General features: G+C 38.2%; 1 protein-coding gene across 1 annotated transcript; it reads right to left on the reverse strand.

The window, feature by feature from the left end:
* Positions 1-296: 296 nt before the first annotated feature.
* LOC121399467 (probable tRNA N6-adenosine threonylcarbamoyltransferase) lies at positions 297-6,024 on the reverse strand. Its single transcript, XM_041580224.1, has 3 exons — positions 5,579-6,024; positions 5,117-5,195; positions 297-502 (listed from the first exon to the last, which is right to left on the reverse strand). Exons 1-3 carry the CDS (start codon positions 5,698-5,700, stop codon positions 386-388), a joined length of 318 nt encoding a protein of 105 aa, XP_041436158.1. The 5' UTR covers positions 5,701-6,024; the 3' UTR covers positions 297-385.
* Positions 6,025-10,141: the final 4,117 nt, after the last annotated feature.

The raw sequence follows: 10,141 nt of genomic DNA on the forward strand, positions 1-10,141 counted from the left end.
ACTTATTTGAGAATGTAGTAGTTCTGAAAAATCCAGAAATCTGGACTAAACTAATCGCCACAATATTGGGCCCTAGGAATAGCAATGCTGCATTATTTGGAATACCTATCACTTTAATAGTAAAGAATTTGGTAAAAAATTAAAATGTGGGGCTATTAGTAATACTATAGAAATAAGTCAAATCAACTGGACTTGCTGTGTTTTTCTTGAAGACGTTTCACCAGTCATCCAACTGGCTTTCTCAATTCAGAATGAAGTCTTCCAGAAAAACCACAGCAAGTCCAGTTGATTTGACTTATTTCTATAGATATACCACGACCTGGATGAAGGAGAATCTTCACAAACATATTAGTACTGTTCAAACTTATATTTTGGTTTGAATTCATCAGGTCACAGAATTATATAACTTACATCCAACACCTCCCACTATCAGCACTTCCTGTGATCCACAATGTGCCATTGCCCGCTCTGTAATTTCCACCAGCATAGAGAAGAGGGTCTCCTACAAAAAAATGAACAAGAGTCATAAGCAGGTATGCAATCTGTGTCCCATACACTACTACCATTGGTCATAGAACACATTTGGAAACAAGCTGCTTGGTTTATTAGTAATAACATTGTTAGGCTACAAACTGTAGAGAGAAGCAGAGATTCTCAGGGGTACATTCTCCTCCTTATGAGACATGTCCTAGAAAAATGTTTTGAGAGAGGGTCAGTCCCTGTGCATCCACAGAATAAGAACGGCATATTTAGGATCCTGCTGGCAGACAATAATATAAATGTTGGTCTGTGTGGTTTAACTCTCAGCTTGTAATGGGACAGTTTCTCACTACAACATACGGTCCAGAAGCCATACTTGTACATACATGACAATATATATATATTATATTCCAAACTAATATACACACAAAAAAGATGTGTAATGAACTAATGTTCATATTTGTGGGTCAGAAGAAGTAAAGCAAAATATATGCATGAGAGCACCCTAGTTCAGATATAGTATATACAGGAGAGAAGAAAAATGTGAAGGTTTAAGGCAGGGCCAGAAGCCACGAAAGGTTGGTTTAAAATATAATGAAGGTGTGGCACAGTTTAGCACTGGGTAACCCCAAGTAACTGAGCAATACTTCTCCCCACCCCATAATACCCCACTATCATCGCCACATCCTTAATTTCTTAACATGCAGAGAGTTGTATGCTGTAATGTAAATATCACTGAATGCAACGTAATGTGTGCTTCTTGTTTAATATCTAAAGGAATCAAATTTTGTGGGAACCCCTGCACTGTACACTGGCAGTGCAATGGGGCTCAAAATGTCTGGATTCACCCTTGAACAAGATTTATGAAATGATCTTTAAAATATGAAACTGAAGCGGCTGTGCTAGTCTTATATGAGCTCATATTTTAAAAGGCAGTGTGACTTGAAGTGCTTTCCAGCACAGGAATAATCATTAGAGAACTGACAAACATGTTGCATATTCGTAATTACGGTTTTGCTAATGCCCATCATGGTTCCACCCCCACCGGGCAAAATCTTGCCCTTACCACATGCATATTAAAATATTGGCTCTAATAAAATCCTAAAGACAATTGGAGAAGCAACTGTAAAAATAACACACCACTGCCATCCAGTGTTACATTAGGTAACAGCATTGTAGCTTTGCATCCTGAGTCCCACAATACCCCTGGTATTGTTTTAATAGCTAATTCTCCATGTCTCCATGACATAAGTCTTACACAGGATGATTAAGCCACCACTAAACCAGAATATATATTTGGAATTCCTATGTACTGCATATTATATATTTCACAAAGCCCACCCAATATTATAAATATTTTCTTTAAGGGAGAATATTCCAATGTGTCTTAAATGTTAGTTGTAATACAACTCACTATTGGTGTCCACTTAAGGACCCCACATAAGATAAGGTATATCTCGACATCAATTAGATGTACTTTCATGTATGTTGTATAATGTTTCAGTGTAGTGTTCCATAGCTCTGTGCATTTTAAAAACAAGGGCAACCGCCAGGGTATAAAAACTCTTATGACAACTGTTAAAAAGCAGAGGCAGATTTAATAAGGAATAGTCATATATTTGGCGGCGTAATGATGGTTTCCAATTAAAAATTAATTACTGATGCTTTACAAACATTTTTATATCTTACTATCAAATTGTATTACTGTGACAAAAATGTTTACAAATTCCTTATAGACTTGTTCTGCTGGAACTGTCGCTGAAGTGTAATAAGTGTCGCAATTCTTTAAAGGAAAGGCACAAAAAAATTAAATCCCATTTTTACTTTCTTTAATGAAAAAGAAACCTATCTCCAATATACTTTAATTAAAAAATGTGTACTGTTTTTATAAGAAACCTGACTGTATGCAGTGAAATTCTCCCTTCATTTACTTTGTGGATAGGAATGGTGGATAGGAATTGTCAGATGGTCCCTAACTCCTGAGCAGGGAAACAATCATACTTATGAACAGCAGGGGGAGCCCCGCCTTACTTCCCAGCCATGCAGAACTCAAGCAGCTTTGTTTATGACGATCCCTAAGCAGCCCAGACCACACTGAGCATGTGCAGGTTCAGGGTCAGGCAAAGATGTTTAACAAAGTTACAAGACGACAGCCCCATGTGACCAACTTTGAAAGCATAAAGTGCAGTAAGTTCATGCTTATGTTTAGTATACAAAATACAGCATCTCTAGCCTTATTGTATTTTAGACTTTCCTTGTCCATTAAAACACTTTACTGAAAGTCTTATAGGGATCTAAACCCATAGAGATAATTATTTAGACATTTTCAGGATAATCAATCCCCTACTTGCACTAATGAAGCTACAACTGGCACCATTGCATCTTTCCAATCTACTAGAGTTAGTATATTAAAGGAAAATGTCTAAGTGGTTGCTATTTGTTACTGCTTTGGTGCAAATTCACTGTGCTAATTAACAATTGACTAACCTCCATATGTAATAAAAAGCTGCAATGTTTGCTCAGGTGCGGTAATCCATAGCAACTAATAAGATATTTGCTTTTAAACAGGTGACCAGTAAATGCTACCTGAGGGTAATATAATTAAGTCTCAAAGGGGTTGTTCACCTTTACATCACCTGTACTATAAAATGGCCTACTTTTAGACATTATTCAAAATTTTTAAAACCATTTTAAAATTTTCCTTCCTATTCTGTCTCTTCCCAGCTTTCAAATGGAGGGTCATTGACACTGGCAGCCAAAAAAAACTATTTTCTGTCATGATTTTTATGGTGTAGTTTTTATTTCTAAATTATACTGTTTACACTGCAAATAATTCACTTTACAATATAAAATGTCATTCCTGAACCAGCAAGTGTATTTGTGTTTTTGTAGTTGTAATATTGGTGTGTAGGCAGCCATCTGAGGTCATTTTGCCTGGCCATGTGCTTTCAGAAAGTGCTGCACTATGGAACTGCTTTCAGGCAGGCTGTTGTTTCTCCTACTCAATGTAACTGAAGGAGTCACAGTGGGACCTGGATTTTACTATTGAGTGCTGTTCCTATATCTACCAGTGAGTTGTTTTTTGGTTACCTTCCCATTGTTCTGCTGATGGGCTGCTGGGGGGAATTTGCAGTACAGCAGTACTGCAAATAGTTTTTACTATTAAGTGTTGTTCTTAGATCTACCAGGCAGCTGTTATTTTGTGTTAGAGAGCTGCTATCTGGTTACCTTCCCATTGTTCTTTTGTTTGGCTGCTGGGGGGGGGTGATATCACTCCAACTTGCAGTACAGCAGTAAAGAGTGATTGAAGTTTATCAGAGCACAAGTCACATGACTGGGGGCACCTGGGAAACTGACAATATGTCTAGCCCCACATCAGATTTCAAAATTAAATATACAAAAATTTGTTTGCTCTTCTGAAAAATGGATTTCAGTGCAAAGTCAGCTGGAGCAGCCCTATTAACTGATGCGTTCTGAAAAAAAACATGTTTTCCCATGACAGGATCCCTTTAATATGGGCAGAGGTTCAAGAAATTGAGTGTTAAGAAGTGAAAATCCTAAATCCCTTAGGGGGTGCAAGTGGTGTGCCATTTGTTTGCCCTAACACCTTACCCCATTGTATATCAGGTCTCTTGTGTGATGGAAAAAGTGAAATGATAGATTGCACAAAGCCCTTATTATTCCTAAAAAGGCATTTCACTCATTCTATACTCTGTGTACTGGCCATAGAACACAAACACAGGTGTGAGAAACAGCAGAATGTGAGAAGAACAACAGACTGTGGTACCAATGTATTCATTTTGAAAGGATAAGAAACAAGTCTACAAATCCAGATGGTTTCCATGTTTACATTAGAAACTCTAGCCTGTGAGTTAGCAGGTTCATTCTCTGCATGTGGCACATGCTTAGTATACTGCCACTGTTAAACACAATACTGAGAAAGGTAAGACACAGATACATTTAACCTGTTTGTGCCAGATTTTGCCCAATTTAGTTGGTGCTGCTTGCTTCGTTCATTTGTAGTATGTTTGTTTAAAACTCACAGGGAGTTATTTTGATGTAGGACTCTAGAAATGTATCTCCAGCCTTGAAAAACAAGCTCTTTCAAGGAAAAACTAACAGGATTATGCTGTTAACACCTCTAATACTGTGTGTGATCAGAACTCCTTTTGCAGGTGTCCCAAAGACAATTGACACTCACCTAATAGATAAACAGAGAATGGGATTTGTGGGTCGATGAATACAGCCACCTGAGCAACTTTGCCCAAGATTTGTGAAGAAACAATGCTCTGACCTGCAAACTGATCAAAAGATAAAACCAGATGTTTAGAGATGACATCCAGCACAGCAACATGTCTAAAAACACAGCACAGTCAAATAACCCCTTAAGTACAATATAGTCAGTGCTACCTAGAGCAAGAGTGCTAGTTCTGGTATTTCCTGTTCATGAATGGGAGATGGCATGAGTTTTGGCATTTTTCTAATGGCTGAAATAAGGTGGTAGAGAAACATACTGTGTGCAATCAGCCTTGGTGTATCATTAAAGCAACAAAGGGCTTTTTTTCTGGATCATAGCTGCCCATTTTCTTCTTTATATTGATCGTAATAGCACATTGTCACAATTTTCTGGCCTTACCTCAACGTACGACAGAATTCCAGAGAATAATACAACCATACCTTTAACTGTGTATGGCAATTCCACAAACTTCTTCCCTCTGGTAGATAAACAAAACAGACATCAAAGCTCAGCATATTAAATGTTTCTAAATGCCCAGTACAACACTGAACTGGATATCTAGCTATAATATAATGTGACATTGAAACTAGGGATGCACCAAATCCAGGATTCGGCTGAATCCTTCTGCCTGGCCGAATTGAATCCTAATTTGCATATGCAATTAGGGACGGGGAGGGAAATCGCGTGACTTTTTGTCTCAAAACAAGGAAGCAAAAAAATGTTTTCCCCTTCCCACCCCTAATTTGCATATGCAAATTCGGATTCGGTTTGGTATTCAGCCAAATCTTTTGCGGAGGATTCAGCCGAATCCAAAAAAGTGGATTCGGTGCATCCCAAATTGAAATGCTTGATTATACTCACTTCTTTGCCATCTGTTCAATATTATAACCAGGACTGGGGTCATTGGATATCTGAAATGCAACATGATAAAATAATAAAAATTTAAGGGATTTTAGTTGCAGACTAAACTTGTATAGCTGCATAGCGTAGAATTTGTTGAGGCTGGCAGTAAAGTAGTACTGCAGTATAGGATTTATCTCTGCAACCAATGCTGACTTAAAACTACCTGGGCCTTAAATTAGTATCAAGTATATGAGCCTACTGCACCATAAATTCACTCCACAATGATAATCGGTAATAAAATACTTGGCATATGGTGCAGGCAGGGAGTAAACAATGTAAAGGAACAGTAAACACTAGTGATGACTGAAACTTTTTGGCAAGTTTCACTGCAAAAATTAAGCCCATAGACGCCAATGGGTGAAAAAAATTGTAACGCGTCAGAAAAAATGTTTTGTGCCGCCTCGCTCTTCAAAAAAAAAATTGTGTGAATTTTGGGCAAAACTAGTCAGATTCGCCCATCACTAATAACCCTCCTATTAAGTTCACTGAATAGAACTATTCCTCAACATAAGAAAAATACATTTTTTTGTTATTTTAATAGCTAAACAGTGTTACATTAAAATGATAAAAAAGTTTTTATTTAAATAAGAAAAATTGGGAAATACAGTGTGGCATTGCTTGTTTTTGGCTGAATTTGAAGAATAACTCCATTTGCTGATATTCACCTGAGGCATGTTCACGTGGATCACTTGGAGATAGTTAAATATCTACCTCTGGTTATTAAATATTTTGTGGCCCTAGGGCAACCATTGGGGACTAGTGGCCCTCAAGATATTGTTAAACTGCAACATTTACCAACTGTCAATGTTTGCTGGTAGTGGTACCACAACAATATCTGGAGGACCTCCTCAGGGTAGAATGTTTTGTGTCATAAACTGAAGCTGTCCATTTACGAAGCCCGTCTATATTTATTAGTATTACCAAATAGAGACAGTGAAGAAAGCTAATGCACTAAGTGTTTTAAAAACCTTAAGTTGTTACTCACCTGGCAAAGCGGTCCAAACAGTTTCCCACAGCAATATCTATTGTTATATATTGCTATTCGATAGCAACGCTCTGAATATGCAATAACCTGCGTCAAAAAGAACTGTGTTCTTTTCAAAACATTTTCACTTACATTTTTTCTCATGTGCTTAGTAAACAAATCGAAGAGAAAATAATGACTATAAACACAAGTACCCTTAAGAAATCCTAAGTGGCATGAAAGCTGCTATTCATACAAACACAGCCATAACCACATGTACAAGTTCTGACTGCTAGTACATGAGCTTCAAGTGCAAACACACACCATTTGTGTGTGTTGCCCCTGCTCACATACAGCACAGTAGTATTTTCTGCACCAGTTATCAGCCGTCCCATTTCAATATGCCCAATACAGTGATTAACACCCAATAGGGGCTTCTTCCAGAGCTGTGTGACTGTCCGAGCCATTATGGTTACTGACAGCAAAGGGGCTCCCATTCCAGGGCCTGTGCAAAACAGATACTGTATAGTAAGCACTAATTAGTCACAAATAATATTAGCCTTCACTGTGTGCACATCTGGTTTTAGTATAAAAGCGCAGTATGCCCTGTTTACAATAGGCTAATTTTCCTATAAATGTTCAATAAAAATTTTCACATGTTCCCCCACATCAACACGTTTCGGTTCCTCTTGAACCGTCGTCATCGTGTTCCCCCACATCAACAAGTTTCGGTTCCTCTTGAACCGCCACCGTTGTCTGAAACCGAAACGCATTGATGTGGGGAAACGTGAAAATTTAAATAAATTCACCAGTGATTCTGTCCATGAGTGCCTCCAATCTCTACAAATATTTGTGTGTGTGTGTGTAGCAGTGCTATCATATCACTTTTACAATTAATAATAAAATTATTTGTAACAATGGTTTCAAAAAAATGAACTCTAATGCAAGCTTTCAGCTACATACATATTTTTGTAAGAATGCACTTGGAAAATGGAGCATATTGTGAAAGCACAACAGGGGCCTAGACTTATAGTAGGAGGCGGAGGTTTGGTACATTTAAGTTGCAAGCAAAGTACTGCACCTGTGACACATTTATTTGGATGCATTACTGCCTTCCAGCACAGATAGTTCTACACACAGATTCTGGTTATTCTTCAGCATCATTAAAGGGGTTGTTCACCTTTGGGTTAATGTTTCGGGGCCCATTCACTAAGTTCGAGTGAAGGAATAGAGGGAAAAATAGTTCGATTTTCGAATGTTTTTTTTGGGCATCGAATTGACTACTTCGACCTTCAACTTCGAATCGAATGATTCGAACTAAAAATCGTTCGACTATTTGACCATTCAATATTCGAAGTATTGTCTCTTTAAGAAAAAACTTCGGCCCCCTAGTTCGCCACCTAAAAGCTACTGAAGTCAATGTTAGCCTATGGGGAAGGTCCCCATAGGCTTTCCAAGTTTTTACTGATCGAAGGATAATCCTTCGATCGATGGATTAAAATCCTTCGAATCTTTCGATTCGAAGGATTTAATCGTTCGATCGAACGATTATTCCTTCGATCGTTCGATATTCGAAGTCGAAGGATTTTAATTCGCCAGTCAAATATCGAGGGTTAATTAACCCTCAATATTCGACCCTTAATACATCTGCCCCTTAGTATGATGTAGAGAGTGATATTCTCAGTCAATTTGCAATTGGTTTTCATTTTTTATTATTTGTGTTTTTTGAGTTATTTAGCTTTTTATTCAGCAACTCTCCAGTTTGCAATTTCAGCAATCTGGTTGCTAGGGTCAAAATAATCATAGCAACCATGCATTGAATGGAATAAGAGACTGGAATATGAATAGGATTGGGAAAGATGAGTTATTAAAAGGTGAAATAACAATACATTTGCTTCTTTACAAAACATTTGTTTTTAGATGGGGTCAATGACTCCCATTTCAAAGCTGAACAGAATCAGAAGAAAAAGGCAAATCATTGAAAAAATATTAAAAAAAAATAATGAAGATCAAGTGAAAAGTTGCTTAGAATTTGCCATTCTATAACATACTAAAAGTTAACTGAAAGGTGTGCCACCCCTTTAACCTAATGCTACATACTAACTAAAACTGAACTAATCATCTTTCCACCTGAGCCTGGTCCTACTCCCCTTTTTACTATCTCTATTGATAGCATGCTCATTAACCCTGTCAATTCAGCTCACTGTCTGGGGGGTAATCTTTGACTCCTCTCTCTCCTTCTCTGATCATATTAACACCACTGTCAAGACCTGTCACTTTTTCTTGCACAATATTGCCAAAATCCGTCCCTTCCTTTCACCTGATACGTCCAAGACGCTCATGCATGCTCTCATCCTATCCAGACTAGATTACTGTAACCTTCTACTAACTGGCCTCCCTAACTCCCATCTCTTCCCTCTACAGTCTGTATTAAACACTGCTACCAGAATTATCCTCCCCTCATCCAAAGGGGTACAGGCCCCTCCGCTGCTGAAGTCCTTATCATGGCTTCCTATAAAACAAAGAATAACTTATAAACTCCTCCTCATAACCTTCAAAGCCCTTCATTCCTTTGCACCTAATTACATCTCATCTCTTGTCTCTCTATATGTTCCTGGCTGAAACCTCCGCTCCTCTCAGAGCAACCGCTTGGTTGTACCCCCACTACTACTGCTGTTTCCCGTATTAAACCCTTCTCTCTTGCGGCTCCTTATATTTGTAATGTCATTCTTCAAACTTTCCGGAGAGAATCCTCCCTCAATGTTTTTAAAAAGAAACTCAAAGACTACCTCTGGGAGCACCTGGATAACACCTGAACTGGCACTTATATATCAGTGTAACAAACTGTAACTTACAGCACCTTAATACCTCTCTGAATTGTGTCTGTATGTTACCCTCCCATTTAGACTGTAAGCCCTACGGGGTAGGGTCCTCCAGCCTTTTGCACGTAATCTGTATTGTAATTACTAGGGACGCACCAAATCCATAATTCGGCCGAATTCTTCTGCCCAGCCGAACCAAATCCCAATTTGCATATGCAAATTAGGGGCAGGGTGGGAAATCACTTGACAAAACAAAGAAGTGAAAAATGTTTACCCCTTCCCACCAATAATTTGCACATTAGGATTTGGATTTGGTATTCTGCCAAATCTTTCACAAAGGATTTGGGGATTCCGTGCATCCCTACTACATACACATGAAAAAGGGCACTTGTAGGATACATTTAAGATGACTGCATTGCACCATAAAAGCATACCAAATAAGCAACCTGTACTTTTAAAGGAGGAGGATGGAAGTCATGCAATGTAAATACAGAAAATATTATACTGCTCCTGTGTCAAACAAATTTGTATACAGCTGCAGCACTGTCTGCCCTGGAATTTAATAAGACAAACCAAAACTCATGATGTATTTTCACCGTAGCCCAGTTGTTGCTGCAGCTAATTAGACATTGATGTTTTCACTGCCACAGCAATCAAAATTACTTTCCCTGTCTGTTACCTGTTACCACTGAAAAAAAATGCCTTGTCTATAGAAAATCCTAAAATAGCAGATGG

The sequence above is a fragment of the Xenopus laevis genome, chromosome 1S (assembly GCF_017654675.1).
Source record: "Xenopus laevis strain J_2021 chromosome 1S, Xenopus_laevis_v10.1, whole genome shotgun sequence".
NCBI classification, from domain to species: domain Eukaryota; kingdom Metazoa; phylum Chordata; class Amphibia; order Anura; family Pipidae; genus Xenopus; species Xenopus laevis.

What these genes read in the sequence shown, in the direction of transcription:
- LOC121399467 (XM_041580224.1), bottom strand. Translation starts at nt 5,700, where the DNA reads ATGCAGCTATACAAGTTTAGTCTGCAACTAAAATCCCTTAAATTTTTA. An exon ending in ATTGAACAGATGGCAAAGAA is followed by an intron (nt 5,196 to 5,578) that starts GTGAGTATAATC and finishes TTTATCTACCAG; the next exon opens with AGGGAAGAAGTTTGTGGAAT. An exon ending in GAATTCTGTCGTACGTTGAG is followed by an intron (nt 503 to 5,116) that starts GTAAGGCCAGAA and finishes ATTTTTTTGTAG; the next exon opens with GAGACCCTCTTCTCTATGCT.